Genomic DNA, 23,359 nt, shown 5'->3' with positions numbered 1-23,359 from the left:
GTTTTTTCAGGTCTTTGTTGTAAAGAGGGCGCCAAGGATGTGTCTGTCGAGTCCGCCATCTTGGCTCCTCCTCCCGTTAGTTTTCTTTTTTTAATGTATTTTCAATCTCTCGTAATAGAGACATAGACTTTTAAACCAAGGAAAGAAAAAAAATCCGCTGCCATAGGGTTATTATATTTTCTAGGTGAATTAACCCTTTTATTGTTTTTATTCTCCGTCTGTTTATGCTAATATACTTTTACTCTGAAACCTATGTTATTTGGTATTAGCAAAGCAAGTCGAACATTCTTTTGTTTGGTGTTTGCATATTATACCTTTTCCATCCATTTATGTATGTTTTTAATTTTATTTTGGTAAGTCTTATTGCCTGGGCCTGAAAGTCGGAGCTAAAGCCCAGGGCCCAGGGGCCTCGACTCAGAATCCAGAGAATGCGACCAATACCTGGAGTCTGGAGGGCAGGGCCATTGTGTGAATCCTCTCAGAGAACAGAGGATTATTTTCCAGCCTTGAGGGCTAATGGAATATATTCTATGGACTTTCTTTACTCCTGTCATCACTACTTTCCCTGCAATTTCTCCCATTTGTAATGGAAATATCTAGTTTGTGCCTGGTTTGCCATTGTACTTTGGAAGCAAACAAACTTGTATTCTAGATTTCACAGGTAAAGAAGAATTTGTGGATTTTGGACTTGGAGTTGATTTAGGGCTTTTGCTGTGATGTGATGTGATAGGGTGAATGTGTCTTACATGTAGCAAGGACATGAATTTTTGGAGACCATTGGGCAGAATGTCATGGGTTGAATGTGTCCACCCAAAAGATGCGTCAACTTGGTTAGGCCATGATTCCCAGTATTTTGTGGTTATCCTCTACTTTGTGATTGTAATTTTATGGTAAAGAGGATTAGGGTGGGATTATAACACCCTTACTAAGGTCATATCCGTGATCCAGTGTAAAGGAAGTTTCTCTGGAGTTGGCCTGCATCACCTTTTATCCTTTTTTCTCTTTTTTACAAGAGATAAAAAGAAAGGGAAGCCAGCAGAGAATGGGGACCTCATGCCACCAAGAAAGAAGCACTGGGAGCAGAAATAGTGCTTTGGATCTGGACTTCCTGGGCTAAGAAGCTCCCAGTCCATGGGAAGATTGAGGAGAAGGACCTTCCTCCAGAGCCAAGAGAGAGTCCAAGCTGCACTGAAGGCTCTGGCAAAAAACAAGGCTCCAGGAATGGACAGAATATCAACTGAGATGCTTCAACAAACAGATTCAGTGCTGGAAGTGCTCGCTTGTCTATGCCAAGAAATTTGGAAGACAGCTGCCTGGCCGACCATATTTATGCCTATTCCCAAGAAAGGTGATCCAACAGAATGCAGAAATTATCGAACGGTATCATTAATATCACACCCAAGTAAATTTTTGCTGAAGATCAGCTGTAGCAGTATATGCACAGAGAACTACCAGAAATTTAAGCTGGATTCAGAAGAGGACGTGAAACCAGGGATATCATTGCTGATGTCAGATGGATCCTGGCTGAAAGGAGAGAATACCGGAAAGATGTTTACCTCTGTTTTATTGACTATGCAAAGGCATTCGACTGTGTGGGTGATAAAAAATTATGGATAACTTTGCGAAGATGCGAAATTCTGGCACAGTCGATTGTGCTCATGAAGAATTTGTACACACAGCAACTGGCAGTCATTCGAACAGAACAAAGGGATGCTGTGTGGTTTAAAGTCAGTAAAGGTGTGCGTCAGGGCTGTATCCTTTCGACTGACCTATTCAATATGTATGCTGAGCAAATAATCTGAGAATCTGGGGTATATGAACAAACACGGGGCATCAGTATTAGAGAAAGATTCACTAACAACCTGTGTTATGCCGATGATACAACCTTGCTTGCTGAAAGTGAAGAGTACTTGAAGCACTTATTGATGAAGACCAAAGACCACAGCCTTCAGTATGGATTGATCACACCTCAACATAAAACAAAAATCCTCACAAATGGACCAATAAGCAACATCATGATTAAAAAAAAAAAAAAAAAGATTGAAATTGTCAAGGATTTCGCTTCACATGGATTCACAATCAACACCCATGGAAGTAGCAGTCAAGAAATCAAATGTCGGATTGCACTGGGCAAATCTGATGCAAAAACAAAAAAACTTAAAACACTCTTTAAGTGTTGAAAAGCAAAGATGTTGCCTTGAAGACTATGGTGTGTGTGACCCAAGCCATTGTGTTTCAATCTTCTCATATGCATGTGAAAGCTGGACAATTAATAAGGAAGATCAAAGAAGAATTGATACTTTTCAATTATGCTTTTGGCAAACAATATCGAATAAACCATGGACTGCCAAAAGGACAAAGAAACCTGTCTTGGAAGAAGTACAACCAGAATGCGTCTTGGAGGCTAAGATGGCAAGACTAAGTCTCATTTACTTTGGACATGTTATCAGGAGGGATCAGTCCCTGGAAAAGGACATCATGCTTGCTAAAGTAGAGGATTAGCAAGAAAGAAGACCCTCAATGAGATGGATTGGCAGAGTGGCTGCAACAATGGGTCCAAGCATAACAGTGGTTGTGAGGATGGTATAGGACCAGGCAGTGTTTTCTTTTGTTGTTCGTAGGGTCACTATGAGTTGGAACTGACTGACTCACGGGCACCTAACAACAACAGCAACAATGACAAAAGATATTGAGCATACTTTCATGTGGTTATTGGACATTTGTATATTTTTCCTGGGAGAAATGTCTATTCAAGTTCTTTACCCATGTTTTATTTGAGTCACCTAGTGTTGTTATAACAGAAATACCACACGTGGATGGCTTTTACAAAGAGTAATTTATTCTCTCACAGTCTAGGAGACTAGAAGTCTGAATTCAGGGCGTCAGCTCCTAGGAAAGTCTTTCTCTCTCTGTTGGCTCTGGGAGAAGGTCCTTGTCATCAGTCTTCCCCAGATCTAGCAGCTTCTCAGTGCAGGGGCCCCTGGCTCAAAGCAAATGCTCCTGGCTCTTCTGCTTGGTGGTAATGAAGTCCTCCAGTCTCTCTGCTCCCTTCTCCCTGTTATATATCAAAACAGATTCACTCAAAATACAATCTAATCTTGTAGGTTGAGTCCTACCTCATTAACATAACTACCTCTAATCCTTCCACATTAACATCATTGAAAAAAAAAAAAACAAAAAAACCTTGCCCTTGAGTAGATTTCAACTCATAGCAACCCTATAGGAGAGAGTAGAACTGCCCCATATGGATTCCGAGGATCACCTAGTGGATTAGAACTGCCAGCCTTTTTGTTAGCAGTCCCAACTCTTAACCACTACACCACCAGGGTTTCCAATTAACATCGTAGAGGTCAGATTTACAACACATATGAAGATCACAAGGATGATAAAATGGTGGACAATCACACAATACCGGGAACCATGGCCTAACCAAGTTGACACACATTTTGGGGGGACACAATTGAACCCATAACATGTTGTTCATCTCTTTTTTTCTTTTTTTTGGTGATTTGTAGGAGTTCTTTATATATTTTAGATATGAATCCCCTATCAGATATTTGGTTTGCATTTTTTTTTCTTCAATTCTGTAGGTTATCTCTTCACTTTCTTGATAAAATCCTTCGACGTACAAAAAAAAACAAAAAAATTCACTTGATGAAGTCCAGTTTATTTTTTGTTGTTGATGCTCATGCTTTTGGCTTCGTATCAAAGAATTCATTGTCAAAAAAAGGTTTTGAAGTTTTAACTCTGTTTTCTTCTAAGAGTTTTATTTCTTTTGGGAGAAATGTCTCTTTAAATTCTGTAATCATTTTGAGTTAATTTTCATATATGGTGTGAGGTATGGGTCCAGCTTCATTCTTTGGCATATGGGATCCTGTTGTCCCAGCACCGTTTATTGAAGAGGCTATTCATTCCCCTTTGAATGGACTTAGCACCCTTGTCAGAAATCAACTGGCTATAGGTGTATGGGTTTATTTCTGAACTCTGAATTCTATTCCACTGGTCTTTGTGCCTATCCTATACCAGCAGACTTACTTTTTAATTTAAGACAGTTCTTCTTAAAACGTACAGACTTCTTACAAAAATAGTGGACCCCAGGAACTCCAGACCCAGGAGCCCTGGACCTGTTCCTAAATTGAAGTTTAGATCTCTGATTGCGTCCGGGAAACTCTACTTGTTGTAATTGGAAAGACATAGATTTATTTTGTCGAGCCTTTGTTTTCAGCTCAGTTTCTGTTCTAAGGTTTTGGCTAATTGTAGGCTACGGTGGTTAATAGGGAAATTTTCGCATTCTCTAAATTTAACTGATGTCATTTAACTAAGTCAGCTAACTAAAACCATTTTTGTAAAGGACTACACCCTGAGTTAGCTGTAATCCTTCTGCAAAAATGGTGTTAAAAGTTACCCTGTTTTCCTCTTCTTCTAGGTTCAACCCTGAATTCTCCATAAAAAGTCTGGTCAAGCGATGTCTGTAGTGATAAACATTCTCACCCTGTTCCTGCTTGCAAGCTTGAACTTTAGCCCAAACAATCTTATAGGAAAAAAATCTTTGTAAAACATTTGGTTAATTTTGTTGTAAGAGGTATAGTCTGAGTTACCAAATCAGTACCTGGGACGTTTGGTTGGATGGACAATGATTTCTCAGGTTCTTTCCAGTTAGCTTCTTCCTACCACCTTTGAGCACCCCCAGGTCCTAGCAACATGTGTAACAAGTTATATAGATCACCTGGACCAGACTCATAAGTTTCTGCCAGAATTTTAAATTCTTCCTTAAATTTCTGAGGATCTTCACACAGGCTGGGGAACTCTAAGAACGGTGTGAAGTTTGGCCTTAGACCAGGAGGCACCAGTAACCTCAGGCTGTCCGCCTCCAGTTTTGGGGTATTTCACCTTAAAAGGCATCTCAGCTATGGGGCTAGTTTCAGCTGGAGGTTTGGTCCTTTCCTCTTGAACCCCTTCCTCTTTTCCATGATAAGGAAGTTCTGCTGAGGCAGTATCTTTGCGATTCCTTAATCAGTTCTGCTTGTCTAGATACAACATCTCATAATGAAGGAAATTTGCTGTCATTTTGCCATTTGAAAGCTTCCAAAAAACAATTAAAATAGGCCTTCCATTGGGTCCGATTAATCTGGGAGCTTTTATTGGTTTTATTCTCTTGGAAAACTTGGTGGCCTAGTGGTTCAGTGCTCCTGCTGCTAACCGAAAGGTCAGCAGTTCGAATCCGCCAGGTGTTCTTTGGAAGCTATGGGGAAGTTCTACTCTATCCCATGTGGTCGCTATGAGTCTGACTCGAGGACACTAGGTTTGGGTCTTTTTTTTTTTTTTTTTTTTTAATTTGCTGCACAGAAAAGTTAACTTAGTGAGTTCAGAACTGCCATAACATAGGCATTGATCAGTACTATTTTCCTTGATAAGTGCAGGCCGTCTTCGAGGGTACTGAACTGAACAGGCGCCATAATTCCTGACCGTATATCAAACAGGAGTCCCAGAAGGGAATGCTTTATGGTCTTTAGAAGCGCTGTTCCCTATCTTAGGAAGCACTACCAAGTGGCAACCAGGTGATCTAAGCCAAAATGGAGCCTTAGAAAAACAAAAGGAAAAAAGGTTCCTGCGAAGAATGATAATTTTCGTCCACTAGATGGCAGACTCGTCAAGCTCCAAAGGGTTCAAACTGTGACTGGAATCCGGAAACAAAAGACAGAAAGTTCAAAGGACACACTGAAAATGTAACACTTTCAGGGTTTGCCAAAAGCGCATCAGGGGCTTTGCCCTGCGCTCTTCCAGATCCGAGACCCCAAAACGCCACAGCAAACAGCTGTTCAAAGGATAAGTAGCCAAGAGAAAAGAAAGAAAGATGATCAGGACCACACTTCACAAGAAGAAGCCACTAGGTGGCAGTCTGGGAACGCAGTTGGAAACCCAACGTTGTAACAGGCTTCCGAGGACAGTAAAGGTGGAACGCGAAGTTCCAACAAGCTTACAGGCTGATTCCACCGCGAAGGAGAAAAAGAAAAACCGGGAGCAGAGAAACGACTTCGGTTAATCTCCACAAAAAAAAATGCACCGAAATAGTTCGGGGCTAGATTCTCAACAGAGCCACGGGGAAATGCACAGTTTGCTTTTCGGGAGCACTTACCCCCAGACAGCCAGAAGGGTCCGAAAAAGCTGCAGGGAGGGGCACACAAAGGGGCCCTGGGTGCCAGAGTCCCGTGTTTCAGGTCTTCGGGTCTCCGGGGGAAGGGTAACTTCAAAAACCCTGCCGATTAACTACGCCAAAATGTTGGAGAGAAATGACTTTCCAGCTCCCTTAAGGTAAAATCGAAAGAGATTTATTGCAGCGGACACGTGGCAGTGGGAGATCGCAAAGTCTCAGGCTGACGTTCCGGAATCTCAGGGGAAGAAGGCAAATCAGGAGTAATCAGAGTGCTGAAGGGGGAGAATAAAATTACAGTTTTTCGTGTTGGTTCACAGTGACGAAGGTCAATCAAAGGCGCGACAAGTAAAGCACAATCGTTGTCATTATTGCTTACGTGAGTCGATTGACTGGCTACAAGACACAATTGAAAGACAGGAGGTCAAGGGGGTTTCACCTTGGTTACAAAGCAGCCACAGGACGGATATTCTCAAGACTGGTTGGTTAACAATCACGTTGCTCAGAATGTTAGCTCTCCAGATGAGAATGGAAACAAGGAGTTTCCATGATCTCTCACTTTGCTGGGCATGTCAGAAACCTGAGGAGGCTGATACCAAAAGTTCGCCTTAAGTCTTCACATTCTTTAGCCTGATCCCGCAAAGCAACTCATTTCCTTCATGGTGATGGGTTGGTTCCTAGGGAAGGAAGGTAGAACCTGGGGGAAAGCTTACCTGGAGCTGCTAGACAGCCAACGCCAAACCTAAGGTGAAAGACTACATTGAGCGCTTAGAGTTACTTTAGTCTCTTTACAGACAGATCAGATGCCTGTTTTTATTTTCTATGCCTAAACAGTCTTTTTTTTTTTTTTTTCTCATCAGTCCTTTGTGCCGATTTCCTTTCTCCAACAGTTTCCTCAAGGTGCATGCCTTGCAAGTAGATGTTTAAGTTCTTACTTACTTGTCTGGAAATGCCTTGATTGCCCTCACATTTAGCCTGGGTTAGAATTCTACTTTAAATCAGAACTTGAAAGCATTACATTATAATCTTCTCCTAGCCAATTTGCTGCTGCAAAGGCTCTGGTCATGTTTTCTGTTTGTTTGTATTGTTGAAGAACAAAATCCCACACTCTATTAGGAGTGAAAGAAAATGAGTTTCATTGAGGAATAGCAAGGCCATCACCAAATAGCAGCTCCCGCCTGAAGGGATTACTCCATGTTTGGCTGCTAAACCACCCTCCCCAGGAAAACTCTTAGCCCCTCAGACCCCCATCTGCTGAGATTAACCCAGTTGTGTCTGAAGAGCCTTTGTCTCAGTCGTCCACTAGGGTGATGTCTGAGTCACTGCCTGGGGCATCATCCCTTAAGGCAGATGTCTTACAAGACATTGCTGAATGTTCTCCAGACACATTCCCAACACCCATTGTTGCTTCTAGGCCTATAACTAGACTGAAGTCCTAGTCTCTCTTTTCATGACCATATTGCCAGCTTCTCACCCTCTGTACCCTCCCATCTCCCCTCCAGACAGGAGATGTCAACACAGTCTCAAGTGTCCACCGGATGTAAGTAGCTCACTCCTCAGCAGCATCTGTCTCCAACCCATCGTGCAGTCCAATCCATGTCTGATGAGTTGGCTTCACATATGGTTCCTGTCCTGGGCCAACAGAAGGTTAGGGGACCATGACTGCCGGGGCCTTTGTAGTCTCAGTCAGACAATTAAGTCTGGTCTTTTTACAAGGTTTTGGGGTCTGCACCCCACTGTTTCCCTGCGCCCTCAGGGGTCTCTGTTGTGTTCCCTGTCAGGGTAGTTATCAGTTGTGGCTGGGCACCATCTAGTTCTTCTGGTCTCAGGATGATGTAGTCTCTAGTTCATGTAGCCCTTTCTGTCTCGGGCTCATAATTACCTTGTGTCCTAGGTGTTGTTTATTCTCCTTTCATCCAGGTGCGTTGAAACTCATTGATGCATCTTAGATGGCCGCTTGCTAGCCTTTAAGATCCCCAGACGCCACTCTTCAAAGTGGGATGCAGGAGGTTTTCTTAATAGATTTTGTTTTTCCAATTGACTTAGATGTCCCCTGAAACCATGGTCCCCAAACCCCTGCCCCTGCTTCGCTGACCTTGGAAGCATTCAGTTTATTCAGAAAACCTCTTTGCTTTTGGTTTAGTCCAGTTGTGCTGACCTCCTTCTGTACTGAGTGCTGTCCTTCCCTTCACCTAAAGTAGGTATCTGCTATCTAATTGGTAAATACCTCCTCCCACCTTTCCTCCCTGCCCCCCTTGTAACCACAAAAGAATGTGTTCTTCTCAGTTTAAACTATTTCTCGAGATCTTATAATAGTGGTCTTATATAATATTTGTCCTTTTGCAACTAATTTCACTCAGCATAATGCCTTCCAGGTTCCTCCGTGTTATGAAATGTTTCACAGATTCATCACCATACAGTATTTATCCTTTGGAACTGACTTATTTCACTCAACATAATATCGTAGCATGCATCAGGACTTCATTTCTCTTTATGGCTGAGTAGTATACTGTCATGGATTGAATTATGTCCCCCGAAAAATGTGTGTATCAAGTTGGTTAGGCCATGCTTCCCAGTATTGAGTGGTTGTCCTCCATTTATGATTGTAATTTTATGTTAAAAGGGTTAGGGTTGGATAACACCACCCTCACTCAGGTCACCCCCCGATCCAAGATAAAGGGAGTTTCCCTTTGGTGCAGCCTGTGCCACTTTTTCTCTCTCAAGAGATAAAGGGAAACAAGGAGAGAGTTGGGGACCTCATACCACCAAGAAAGTAGCACCAGGAGCACAGTGTGTCCACTGGACCCGGGGTCCCTGCACCAGAGAAGCTCTTCGACCAGGGGAAGATTGAGGGCAAGGACCTTCTTCCAGAGCCGACAGAGACTGAAAGCCTCTCCTGGAGCTGTTGTCTTGAATTTGGACTTTTAGCCAACTTTATTGTGAGGAAATAAATTTCTCTTTGTTAAAGCCATCCACTTATGGTATTTCTGTTATGGTAGCAGTAGATGACCAAGACATGTACCATTATGTTTATATACCACATTTTGTTTATCCATTCATCTGTTGTCGGACATTTCAGTTATTTCCACCTTTTGGCTACCGTGAAAAGTGCTGCAATGATCATTGGTGTACAGGTTTCCCTTGGCATTCCTGCTTTCAAATATTTTGGGTATATATCTAGGATTGCTGGGTCATATGGTAGTTCTATGTTCTACTTTTTCAGGAACCATCCTACATATTTTTTAAATGACTGGTGTCTATGTGCATGGACCTGAGGACTCTGTTCCCCAGCCTGTTCACAGTGGTATTTCAAAAGATATTTCCTTGCACTAAACAAAGACAAAAAAAAAAAAAAGGAAAATGGACATAACAGAAGAGACAACAAAAAGAAGAGAAAAAATAGAAGAAAAGAAAAAAAAATACAAACATACAAAAAAAAACCTGTCTTCGCAACTTTGATCTGTGCTTCAGGGTCAGTCTGAGGCCAAAGGATAGGTTCTTCTTAGGTGTTTGATGAGCATCCGTTTTTTCCTAAGCATGCATGTAGTGTTCCCAGTCTCCCCATAGACACAGTGTTTTAGCATGCGCTAAATTCTGCCAGTGAAAACCTTATGAATAGCAGCAGAACATTGTCCGATATAGTGCTGGAAGATGAGCCCCCCAGGTTGGAAGGCACTCAAAAGATGACTGAGGAAGAGCTGCCTCCTCTAAGTAGAGTCGACCTTAATGATGTGGATGGAGTAAAGCTTTCAGGACCTTCATTCGCTGATGTGGCGGGACTCAAAATGAGAAACAACAGCTGCAAACATCCATTAATAATTGGAACCTGGAATGTACGAAGTATGAATCTAGGAAAATTGGAAATCGTCAAAAATGGAATGCAATGCATAAACATTAATATTCTAGGCATTAGTGAGCTGAAATGTACTGGTATTGGCTGTTTTGAATTGGACAATCACATAGCCTACTATGCTGGGAATGACAACTTGAAGAGGAATGGTGTTGCATTCATCCTCAAAAAGAATGTTTCAAGATCTATCCTGAAGTACAACGCTGTCAGTGATAGGATAATATCCACATGCCTACAAGGAAGACCAGTTAATATGACTATTATTCTAATTTACACACCAACCACTAGGGCCAAAGATGAAGAAATAGAAGATTTTTTATCAGCTACTGCAGTCTGAAATTGATCGAACATGCAATCAAGATGAATTGATAATTACTGGCGATTGGAATGCGAAAGTTGTAAACTAAGAAGAAGGATCAGTATTTGGAAAATATGGCCTTGGTGACGAAACAATGCCGGAGACTGAATGATAGAATTTCTCAAGACCATTGACTTCTTCATTGGAAATACCTTCTTTCAGCAACATAAACGGTGGCTATACACATGGACCTTGCCAGATGGAACACACAGAAATCAAATTGACTACACCTGTGGAAAGAGACAATGGAAAAGCTCAATATCATCAGTCAGAACAAGGCCAGGGGCCAACTGTGGAACAGACCATCAATTGCTCATTTGCAAGTTCAAGCTGAAACTGAAGAAAATCAGAGCAAGTCCCTGAGAACCAAACTATGACCTTGAGTATATTCCACCTGAATTTAAGGCAAGGTGTGCATGGGTTTAATTGTGCTTATTAACAAATCTCTGGTGCACAGTTTCACCTCGTTTCCCATACCACCAAACACAATCCGAAATGGATCACACTTATCCACTTATTCCCTCTCACAGGCTCAAGCACAGCCTGACACACACCACCGTCCTCCCTTCCTCACCTCCACCACGGCAGAGGGCACTGGGAAACACAAACACACACAGTCTGACCCCTTCGAGCTGCTTAGCAACCCAGCTCTCGAGGTCACTGCGTACAGGCCAGAGCTCTGAGAGAAATCTGGACCCTGCCTCCCAGTCTGCCGCAGCGTTTCTGGCCTCGGACTACATTTCCCTAAAGGCATCACATTAAGACTCAATCTGACGTTGTGTGTGGGGAGGTTTCTAGAACCTCTGGGGAGTCACTTGAGTACAGCGAGATAGGTCGACTCAGAACACAGCAGGGTGAAATCCACACTCCCAGAAGAGGCGCTGCAGGGGTACGTCTGCTTGAGGACCTCAGGTTCGGTTTCGGTCACTGTCGCTGCTCCCGGATTCTGCTGGAGCTGGCCGGTTTCTTGCTTAAGACTACATGTCCTGGCAGCCACCGCGGCCCCGCCGTCCTGTACACTTACGTCGTTACGTCGTCGTTACGCCTGCGTCCGCCAGGGGAGCGGACGTCCTGACTTGTTCGCGCAGGCGCGCAGCACCTGCGCCGGAACACTCAGAAAGAATCTGTTTGTCGGGTGCTGGAAATGCGGGGGTGCCGGCGGGTTTCGGTGCTGCCAGGAGCTGGTCCACTCGGCCTGCAGACGCCATTTCTCCGAGGCCGCAGCACGCCAGGCTCATGTTCTTGAGGAACTAGGCTCTGCCGGTGCGGACTTGCGGCGTTGCTCCCTCGCCGGCGCCGACCCCGGGGTTCCGACCGGCGGAGCGGCGGGGCGCAGGGTGTCGAGGTGCGTGCCGCCCGCCCGGCGCCTCAGTCGTCTCTGTGGCCGCGTCGTGGGCTCCCCTGCGCCGCCGGCGCTCGCGGCTGCGGGGTCCCCCAGCCTCTCCGTGCACTTCCCCTCGGGCCGGGGACAGCGTCCCGCCGGCTGAGAATCGCGCAGTTCTAGCTGCAGCGGTTTCTTCACTTTCCTGCACCAAGAACCACGCCCCTGAAGAAGCCCCGACAATGGGGATTTACACCCGGAAGTGTCGGGAAAAAGACCACCGTAACAGGATCCCCAGTCTCCCTTGAGAGCCCTGTGGGAAGAGCTAACCCTCTGTTCGGAGGTTGTAGGAGGTGCTCGTAAATCGTTCTGTAGGCTCTGAGAAAGGCCTCAGGTCCTCTGGTGGTTTTTCTTTCCTCAGTTCTGTTTTTCTGCAAGAGAATCACACAGAGGAAAATAATACTGTACATCGAAAAGACTTTTCCCGAAGTAAGTTGCCGTTTTCTTTCTTCCCTCAAGTTTCTTCACTTTCAAGATGTCTTCTACCTTCTGCAACTTCTTCCTGAGGAGGAAGCACCACTCGGTGACAGTACTCCAGGGATGGATGGACTCACAAGTTTAGCTCCACTCCCCAGCCATACCGCCCCGCTGCTTCTCACCCAATGACAGATCAGTCCTTTCTGGTCTAAGTTTTTTGGGTTTTTTTAATTTTTATTATGCTTTAAGTGAAAGTTTGCAAATCAAGTCAGTCTCTCATACAAAAATTTATATACATCTTGCCATACTCTCTCAGTTGCTCTCCTGCTAGTGAGACAGCACACTCCTCTCCACTCTCTATTTTCACGTCCAAACAGCCAGCTTCTGACCCCCTCTGCCCTCTCATCTCCCCTCCAGACAGGAGCTGCTGACATAGTCTCATATGTCTACTTGATCCAAGAAGCTCACTCCTCACCAGAATCATTTTCCATCCCATAGTCCAGTTCAATCCCTGTCTGAAGAATTGGCTTTGGGAATGGTTCCTGTCTTGGGCCAACAGAAGGTCTGGGGACTATGACTCCCTCGGTCCTTCTAGTCTCAGTCAGATCATTAAGTCTGGTCTTTTTACAAGAATTTGAGGTCTGCATCCCACTGCTCTCCTGTTCCCTCAGGGTTTCTCTGTTCCCTGTCAGGGCAATCATCGGTTGTAGCCAGGCACCATTTAGTTCTTCTGGTCTCAGGCTGATGTAGTCTCTGATTATGTGTGACCCTTTCTGTCTCTTGGGCTCATAATTACCTTGTGTCTTTGGTGTTCATTATTCTTCTTTGCTCCAGGTGGATTGAGATCAATTGATGTATCTTAGATGGCTGCTTGCTAGCACTTAAGACCTCAGACACCATTCTCCAAAGTGGAATGCAGAATGTTTTCCTAATAGATTTTATTATGCCAATTGACCTAGATGTGCTCTGAAACCATGGACCCCAAACCCTCGCTCCTGCTCGCTGGCCATCGAAGCATTCAGTTTATTCAGGAAATTTCTTTGCTTTAGGTTTAGTGCAGTTGTACATACCTCTCCTGTATTGTGTGTTGTCTTTCCCTTCACCTAAAATAGTTCTTGTCTACTATGTAATTAGTGAATAACCCTCTTCCTCCATCCCTCCCCACTCTCGTAACCACGAAAGAATGTTTTCTCCTCTGTTTAAACTATTTCTCGAGTTCTTATAATAGTAGTCTCGTCTGATATTTGTCCTTTTGCAACTGACTAATTTCACCCAGCATAACGCCTTCCAGATTCCTCCATGTTATGAAAAACTTCTTTGTTTTCTGGTTTAGTCCAGTTGTGCTGACCTCTCCTGTATTGTGTGTTGTCTTATCCTTCACCTAAAATAATTCTTATCCACTATCAATTTAGTGAAAAACCCCTTTCCTCCCTCCCTCCCTCCCTCCCTCCCCTCTCTTATAACCATCAAAGAATATTTTTGTCTCTGTTTAAACTATAATAGTTAAAACAGTTCTTATAATAGTGGTCTCATACAATATTTGTCCTTTTGCAACTGACTAATTTCACCCAGCATAATGCCTTCCAGATTCCTCCATGTTATGAAATGTTTCATGGATTCATCATTGTTCTTTATCGATGTGTAGTTTTCCATTGTGTGAATATACCATAATTTATCCATTCATCCGTTGATGGGCACGTTGGTTTCTTCCACTTTTTGCTATTGTAAACAGAGCTGCAATAAACATGGGGGTGCATATATCTGTTCCTGTAAAGGCTCTTATTTCTCTAGGATATATTTCAAGGAGTGGGATTGCTGGATCGTATGGTAGTTGTATTTCTAGCTTTGTTTAAGGAAGCACCAAATCGATTTCCAAAGTGGTTGTGCCATTTGACATTCCCACCAGCAGTGTAGAAGTGTTCCAATCTCTCCACAGCCTCTCCAACATTTACTATTTTGTGTTTTTTGGATTAATGCCAGCCTTGTTGGAGTGAGATGGAATCTCATTGTAGTTTTGATTTGCATTTCTCTAATGGCTAATGATTGTGAGCATTTCCTCACCTTAGCTACCTGAATGTTTTCTTTACTGAAGTGCCTGTTCATATCCTTTCCCCTTTTTTTAATTGAGTTATTTGTCTTTTTGTAGTTGAGTTTTTGCAGTACCATGTACATTTTAGAGACTAGACGCTGATCAGAAAGTCATAGCTAAAAACTTTTTCACAGTCTGTTGGTAATCTTTTCACTCTTTTGGTGAAGTCTTTGGATGAGCATAGGTGTTTGATAATTAGGAGCTCCCAGTTATCTAGCTTCTCTTCTGGTGTCTGTACATTGTTGATAATTTTTTTATACTGTTTATGCCATGTATTAGGGCTCCTAGTGTTGTCCCTATTTTTCTTCCATAATATTTATCGTTTTAGAATTTATAATTAGGTCTTTGATCCATTTTGAGTTAGTTTTTGTGCGTGGTATGAGGTATGGGTCTTGTTTCATTTTTTTGCAGATGGATATCCAGTTATGCCAGCACCATTTGTTAAAGATACTGTCTTTTCCCCCATTTAACTGCCTTTGGACCTTTGTCAAATATCATCTGCTCATATGTGGATGGATTTATGTCTGGATTCTCAATTCTGTTCCACTGGTCTATGCATCTGTTGCTGTACCAGTACCAGGGTATTTTGATTACTGTGGCGGTATAATCGGTTCTAAAATCAGATAGAGTGAGGCCTCCTACTTTGTTGTTCTTTTTCAGTAATGCTTTACTTATCTGAGCGCTCTTTCCCTTCCATGTGAAGTTGGTGATTTGTTTCTCCATCTCATTAAAAAATGTTGGAATTTGGGTCGGAATTGCATTGTATCTATAGATCGCTTTTGGTAGAATAGAAATTTGTACAATGTTAAGTCTTCCTATCCATGAGCAAGGTATATTTTTCCACTTATGTAGGTCTCTTTTGGTTTCTTGCAGTAGTGTCTTGTAGTTTTCTTTGCATAGGTCTTTTACATCTCTGGTGCGATTTATTCGTAAGTATTTTATCTTCTTGGGGCCTACTGTAAATGGTGTTGATTTAGTGATTTCTTCTTTGACTCTCTCTTTGTTGGTGTAGAGGAATCTAACTGATTTTTGTATGTTTATCTTGTATTCTGATACTCTGCTGAACCCTTCTATTAGTTTCAGTAGTTTTCTTGAGGATTCTTTACAGTTTTCTGTGTATAAGATCATGTCATCTGCAAATAGAGATACTTTTACTTCTTCCTTGCCAATCTGGATGCCCTTTCTTTCTTTATCTCGCATAATTGCTCTGGCTAGGACCGCCAGCACAATGTCGAATGAGAGTGGTGATAAAGGGCATCCTTGTCTGGTTCCCTGGTGGTGTAGTGGTTAAGTGCTATAGCTGCTAACCAAGAGGTCCGCGGGTCGAATCCGCCAGGTGCTCCTTGGAAACTCTACGGGGCAGTTCTACTCTGTCCTATAGGGTCACTATGAGTCAGAATCGAGTCGATGGCAGTGGGTTTGGTTTTTTTGGTGTCTGGATCCTGATCTCAAGGGGAATGCTTTCAGACTCTGTCCATTTAGGATGATGTTGGCTGTTGGCTTTGTATAAATGCCCTTTATTATGTTGAGGGATTTTCCTTCTATTCCTATTTTGCTGAGAGTTTGTATCATGAATTGGTGTTGAACTTTGTCAAATGCCTGTCCTGCATCAATTGATAAGATTATGTGGTTATTTTATTTATATGCTGGATTGCATTAATTGTTTTTTAATGTCACACCATCCCTGCACACCTGGTATGAATTCCACTTGGTCATGGTGAATTGTTTTTTCAGTATGTTGTTGAATTCTATTGGCCAGAATTTTGTTGAGGGTTTTTGCATCTAAGTTCATGAGGGATCTAGGTCTATAATTTTCTTTTTTTGTGGTGTCTTTATCTGGTTTTGGTATGAGGGATATGCTGGCTTCATAGAATGACTTTAGTAGTATTCCATCCTTTTCTGTGCTCTGAAATAGCTTTAGTAGTGGTGTTAATGCTTGTCTGAAAGTTCGGTAGAACTCTGCGGTGAAACCATCCGGGCCAGGGCTTTTTTTGTTGGGAGTTTTTTGATTACCTTTTCAATTTCTTTTTTTGTTATGGGTGTGTTTAGTTGTTCTACCTCTGTTTGGGTTAGTTTAGGTAGGTAGTGTGTTTCTAGAAATTCATACATTTCTTCTAGGTTTTCAAATTTGGAGTACGGTTTTTCATAGTAATCTGATACGATTCTTTTAATTTCAGTTGGGTCTGTTGTAATATTGCACATCTCATTTCTTATTCGGGTTATTTGCTTCCTCTCCTCTTTTTCTTTTGTCAGTTTGGCCAATGGTTTATCAATTTTGTTGATTTTTTCAAAGAACCAGCTTTTGGTCTTGTTAACTCTTTAAACTGTTTTTCTGTTCTGTATTTCATTTAATTCTGCTCTAGTTTTTATTATTGCTTTCTCCTGGTGCCTGACGGTTTCTTTTGTTGCTCTCTGTTTCTTCAAGTTGTAGGGATAATTCTTTGATTTTGGCCCTTTCTTTTTTTTGGATGTGTGCATTTACTGATATAAATTGACCTCTGAGCACTGCTTTCGCTGTGTCCCAAAGGTTCTGATAGGAAGTGTTTTCATTCTCATTGGATTCTATGCATTTCTTTATTCCATCCTTAATGTCTTCTATGACCCAGTCGTTTTTGAGCAGGGGTATTGTTCAGTTTCCAAGGATTTGATTTCTTTTCCCTGCTTTTCCTGTTACTGATTTCCACTTTTATGGCCTTATGGTCAGAGAAGATGCTTTGTAATATTTCAGTGTTTTGGATTCTGCTAAGGCTTGCTTTATGACCTAATATGTGGTCTATTCTAGAGAATGTTCCATGTGCACTAGAAAAGAAAGTATACTTGTTTGCTGTAGGTCTATGAGGTCATGTTGGTTGATTGTGGCATTTAGATCGTCGGTGTCTTTATTGAGCTTCTTCCTGGATGTTCTGTCCTTCACCGAATGTGGTGTGTCGAAGTCTCCTACTATAATTGTGGAGTAGTCTATCTCACTTTTCCGTGCTGTTAGAGTTTGCTTCATATATCTTCCAGTCCTGTCATTGGGTGCATAAATATTTAATATGGTTATATATTGTCCCTTTAATCATTGTATAGTGTCCTTGTCCTTTGTGGTGGATTTGATTTTAAAGTTTATTTTGTCAGAATATTGCCATTCCTGCTCTGTTTTGGTTGCTGTTTGCTTGATATATTTTTTTCCATCCTCTGAGTTCTAGTTTGTGTCTCTAAGTCTAAGGTGTGTCTCTTGTAGGCAGCATATAGACGGATCATGTTTTTTTAATCCATTCTGCCACTTTCTGTCTCTTTATTTGTGCATTTAGTCCATTTCCATTCGCCGTAATTATGGATAGGTATGAGTTTAGTGCCCTCATTTTGATGTCTTTTTGTGTGTGTTGTTGACAGTTTCTTTTTCCCACTTAATTTTTTGTGCTGAGTAGCTTATCTTTATATATTCTTTTCCTCTTATTTGTTGTTGCTGATTTTATTTCTGCTGAGTCTCTATTTTTTCTTGTATTTTATTTTGATGAGTAGGATTGTTAGTCTCTTTTGTGGTTACCTTAATATGTACCCTTATTTTTCTAAGTTTGAACCTAAATTTTATTCCTTTATATCACCTTGTCTTCCTCTCCATATGAAAGATCTATGACTACATTTCTAAGTCCCTCTTTGTTGTTTTTTAATGTTGTCTTCTTTTATTGGGAGGTACCAGTTATCCTTGAACCCCTGTCACAGGTGGCTGGGTGACCTGAGTGGCATCACCAGTCCTTACGCCCCTTTCGTGCGTAGGTGAGGATCCTGTTTAATAGCCAAAGCAGTGTCAAACATCAAACACCCGTACTTAGTGTGTGTGGCCTGGGGGAATCTGCCCCTGAGGGCGCCCTGGGTATACCCCTATCCCACTGCAGAGATCAGTAAGTAGTCCCCTCTGGGGCCTTGTTCAGTGTTGTGGGGACTGAGAAAAGGTCTGGCCTGAATCTTCTCTGCTGTTGCTAGCTTCTGGTGGAATTGGGGAAGGACTGAGATTTGTCAAAACTCTCTCAAAAGAGGCAAAAAGTAAAGATGAGAAGGCAGGAAGGGACAGGAAAACTGGACGAATGGAAACAGGGAACCTGCGGTGGAGAATGGGAGAATGTTGACACATCGCGGGGTTGGCAGCCAATGTCACAAAATGATTTGTGTATTAATTGTGTAATGAGAAACTAATTTACTCTGTAAATTTTCACCTAAATCACACACAAAAAAGGTCCAGACTTGATGGACCAGTTGAGACAAGAGGACTCCCTGAGACTATTTCCTTGAGATACTCTTGAAACCTTCAACTAAAACTATCCCCTGAGGCCACATTTTAGCAAAAGAACAGAGTGGCACACAATATAAAGGATATTATCCATGAGTATGGTGCTAAATTTAAAATAAAAAAAATGCATAGGAGATCAAAAGGTCAACAATTACTCTAAAGCAAAGATGAGAAGATAAGGGAACAGGGAAACTAGAGTACTGGAAACGAAACAGAAAGCAGTGAAAGAGAATGTTGACTCATTCTGAAAAATGTAACTAACGTCACTGAACAATTTATATAGGAATCGTTAAGTGGAAACCTAATTATGTAAACTTTCACTGAAAACACAATAAAATAATTTAAAAAATGAAAGAAAAAACTCAAAGAGGGTAAGTAAAGGTAGTTCTGAGTTGTTCATTTTGTGGGCTTTAAGATAAGCCTCATATCATAGGTTCTTTTTCCTTCCCCAGCTCTGGCTTCCCTGGACTCTGCACGTCTCCAGGAGAGGAACCTGGAAAATTGATCAGTTCTAACAGTTCTAAAAACCATGCCCCAAGTGAGTTGCTGTTTCTTCTCTCCTTCTTGAAGTACAGTCATTTTGTGTGACGTGAACACCAGATAAATTTATTCCAGAATTTTCTGCCTTGCTCAGCCTCCTAGGAGAACTTTCCCTCATAAGAGAACTTTGAGTGACAGTAGGAAAGAACCCCCTTCTTTTTTAAATACCTCTTCCCTCCCTAGTGTTGAGATGTTCATTCAGCCAATCAGTGTATATTTCCTCCATGTACAGTATTCTCCCAGGAACCCCTGAGGGAGCAGAGACACTTCTCGTGGACACCAGTGCAGATTGTTAGCACTGTGGTTTGCTGAGGTAGAGATGAGTGGTTAAATGAGACACATGGCAAACTTTATTCTCTACAAACCTGGGTTTTCCACTGGGAAGTGACAGCGTTTCCGGCGGCTATTTCCAGTCTCAGTGTGACAAGATTTTCATTAAGATCACATGGAAAAGTAGTAGAGACATTCCCCGGATTATGAACGAGTTCTGTTCCTAAACCTGTCTTTAAGTCAAATTTGTACATAAGCCGTAAAGTTTAGGAATGGTTTGTATCTAATATCAATTAGTCAAATGTGTGTTCTAGTATATAGTATATAGCTGTCTTAGTCATCTAGTGCTGCTATAACAGAAATATTACAAGTGGATGGCTTTAACAAAGAGAAATTTATTCTCTCACAGTGTATTAGGCTTGAAGTCCAAATTCAGGGCATCAGCTTCAGGGCAAGGCTTTCTCTCTGCCGGCCTTCTCATCAGTCTTCCCCCAGACTAGGAGCTTCTCCGTGCAAGGACCTTGGGTCCAAAGGACACTCTCTGCTCCCAGCACTGATTTCTTTGTGATACGAGGTACCCCCTCTATGCTAGCTTCCCATAAAAGGTGGTGCAGGCCATACCGCAGGGAAACTGCCTTTACGTTGGATCAGGGAAATGACCTGAGTAAGGGTGGTGTTACAATCCCACCCTAATCCTTTTAACTACATGTAGAGATTATAATTTATAACATGTAGGAAAATCACAAAATGGAGGACAACCACACATGGCCTAACCAAGCTGACACATATTTTGGGGGGGGGGCAGTTTAATCCGTTGTTGTTGTCAGGTGCCGTCCAGTCGGTTCCGACTCATAGCGACCCTGTGCACAACAGAACGAAACACTGCCCGGTCCTGAGCCATCCTTACAGTCGTTGTTATGCTTGAGCTCATTGTTGCAGCACCTCCACATGTCTGTCTGTTTGTCATACTGTGGGGCTTGCGTGTTGCTGTGATGCTGGAAGCTATGCCACCGGTATTCAGATACCAGCAGGGTTACCCATGGAGGACAGGTTTCAGCTGAGCTTCCAGACTAAGACAGACTAGGAAGAAGGACCCAGCAGTCTGCTTCTGAAAAGCATTAGCCATCGAGAACCTTATGAATAGCAGTGAAACATTGTTAATCCATTACAGTACCCTAATCCTCTTTATTAATCTGTATGCTGAACAAATAATCCGAGAAGCTGGACTATATGAAGAAGAATGGGGCATCAGGATTAGAGGAAGACTCATTAACAACCTGTGTTATGCAGATGACACAACCTTGCTTGCTGAAAGTGAAGAGGACTTGAAGCACTTACTAATGAAGATCAAAGACCACAGCCTTCAGTACGGAGTACACCTCAACATAAAGAAAACAAAAATCCTCACAACTGGACCAGTGAGCAACATCATGATAAACAGAGAAAGATTGAAGCTGTCAACGATTTCATTTGACTTGGATCCACAATCAACAGCCATGGAAGCAGCAGTCAAGAAATCAAAAGACGCACTGCATTGGGTAAATCTGCTGCAAAGGGTCTCTTCAGTGTTGAAGAGCAAGGATGTCACCCTGAAGATTAAGGTGCGCCTGACCCAAGCCACGGTATTTTTAATCACATCATATGCATGTGAAAGCTGGACAATGAATAAGGAAGACCAAAGAAGAATTGGTGCCTTTGAATTGTGGTGTTGGCGAAGAATATAGACTATACCATGGACTGGCAAAAGAATGAACAAATCTGTCTTAGAAGAAGTACAGCCAGAATGCTCCTTAGAGGCAAGGATGGCGAGACTGCGTCTTACATACTTTGGACATGTTGTCAGGAGGGATCAGTCCGTGGAGAAGGACATCATGCTTGGCAGAATACAGGGTCAGCGGAAAAGAAGAAGACCCTCAACAAGGTGGATTGACACAGTGGCCGCAACAATGAGCTCAAGCATAACAACGATTGTAAGGATGGCGCAGGACCAGGCAGTGTTTCGTTCTGTTGTGCATAGGGTCGCTATGAGTCGGAACCGACTGGACAGCACCTAACAACAACAACAATCCTCTTTAACATAAAATTTTAGCATAAAATTACAATCACAAAATGGAGGACAACTACAGAATACAGGGAATCATGGCCTAACCCAGTTGATACATACTTCTTTTGGGGGACATAATCCATGACAATAGTGTACCTTGCCACACATAGAAAACAGTAAAGAAACACTTCTAGATATACTAAAATATCTGTAACGTAATACAGTAATAATAATAATAATGTTTTGATGCGTGTTGGAAAGTAGCACCTGTTTGTTATTGTGAACCATCGTATGCATCTTGAATTTTAATATAATAGACTTTATGGGGCTTAGCTCCTAACCACGTGTTGTACTTAAGTCTGACACGAGGCGGATGTTCACAGCCCCAGGATTGCCTGTGCTGAATGCTGAGAAGGAAGGGATCTTGCCCCTTGGATTAGCTTCCTGTTGCTGCTGTAACAAAGACAGTGAATTTAGTGGCTTAAAACAACACAAACGTATTATGTCACACTTCTGGAGGTCAGAAGTCTGAAATTGATCTTGAAGGGCGAAAATCAAGGTGTTGGTGGGGCCGCATTCCTCCTGGAAGCCCTAGAGGAGAATCTATTTTCTTGCCTTTTCCAGCCCCTAGAAGCTGCCCACATTACTTGGCTTGTGGCCCCCTGTCCATTTTCAAAGTCAGCAGTGACATTCCGTCATCACCTCAACTTCTTTGAGTCTCCTGCCTACCTCTGTCACTTATGATGACCTCTGTGATTACATTCAGGGCTCACCTGGATAATCCAGGACCACCTCCCCATCTCAAGACCCTTAATCACATCTGCGGTCTGTTTTTGCCATGTAAGGTAACACAGCCACAGGTTCTGGGGGCTCGAACCTGGACACTATGGAGGACCGTTACTCTGACTTCACGCCCCTCTTGTGCAGGACTAATGAGGGAGGATGGCCAGCGGTCAGGTTCGCCTCGGAGTTGGCCAGGATGTGCCAGTCCTGTGTGACGTGTGTGCACACCTTCACAGGAAGCTGTCCCATCAGCTTACCGTACTCTGTGCACATGGAAAGTGGGATGCATACTGCCAGATGCATACTTTTTTGAGAATTTCAGACTCTTGGAGCTCAAAGACATTAAAAAATTTGTCCAGTTTAAATCTCAAATAAGCAGATTATTGTTGTGGTTAGGTGCTGTTGAGTTTGTTCCGACTCATAGTGACCCTGTGTACTACAGAAGGAAACACTGCCCAGCCCTACGCCATCCTTACAAGCAGATCATCACATCCATCAAATGGGAATATCGTATGTGCATTACAGACTTTGTAATGGCCAGGAAAAACATTCAGTGATGTAATACTGTGATTTAATGATGAATCTGAGCATTCAGAGTAATCTCGTTATATCCAAATTCTATTTTGTAACCTAGAGATGCAGTAAAAATTATGTGAAATTTCCATCCGTTTTCTTTTTCATTAGAGGGAGAAGGGAAGAAGTCATATCTACTGAGAATTTGAAACTTTAATGCGCTGCATGGTTTTAGCAGTATTTCATTTAAATGGAAAACTGCACTCATCTGACCTTTTTATTACTGGACCTTTCCAGATAATAGAATTATGTCATGCCCTCCTTCAGTGCCCTCCTTCTTTTCTCCTTTTACCTCAAAATCATTACCACATTTTGACAGTAATTAATGGATTTGTTGTTTCAGTGATTGGTGACTTTCAGGGATGTGGCCATAGAGTTCTCTGAGGAGGAGTGGGAATACCTCAGCCCTGCTCAGAGGGAATTGTACAGGGATGTGATGCAGGAGAACTATAGCAACTTGTTGTCACTGGGTAAGGTCATCTTACACAATATTCAGAGTGTCCCCCATTCTCTCTGCCTCGTTCATTGTGAATTTCTGACTTCTGTTCCCTCAGGAAAGGTGTGTGTGTTGTATAGGTAGAAATGGACGGCTCTGCTGTGTACCTTTGTATGCCCCGTCCTTCAGACTTGAAC

The 23,359-nt window shown here is 42.5% G+C and overlaps 1 protein-coding gene across 1 annotated transcript; it reads left to right on the top strand.

Annotated features, from left to right (window-relative positions):
- The first annotated feature begins 9,416 nt into the window (after positions 1 to 9,416).
- On the top strand, positions 9,417 to 23,054 carry LOC126062576 (uncharacterized). The gene is made up of 4 exons (XM_049860261.1): positions 9,417 to 9,455; positions 11,193 to 11,704; positions 18,969 to 19,054; positions 20,617 to 23,054. Exons 1-4 carry the CDS (start codon positions 9,417 to 9,419, stop codon positions 21,048 to 21,050), a joined length of 1,071 nt encoding a protein of 356 aa, XP_049716218.1. The 3' UTR covers positions 21,051 to 23,054.
- The last annotated feature ends 305 nt before the right edge of the window (positions 23,055 to 23,359 follow it).

This window comes from Elephas maximus, chromosome 19 (genome assembly GCF_024166365.1).
Source record: "Elephas maximus indicus isolate mEleMax1 chromosome 19, mEleMax1 primary haplotype, whole genome shotgun sequence".
Lineage (NCBI taxonomy): Eukaryota > Metazoa > Chordata > Mammalia > Proboscidea > Elephantidae > Elephas > Elephas maximus.
Note: the sequence above shows the minus strand (reverse complement) of the source record. Positions and strands in the feature narration are given on the sequence as shown.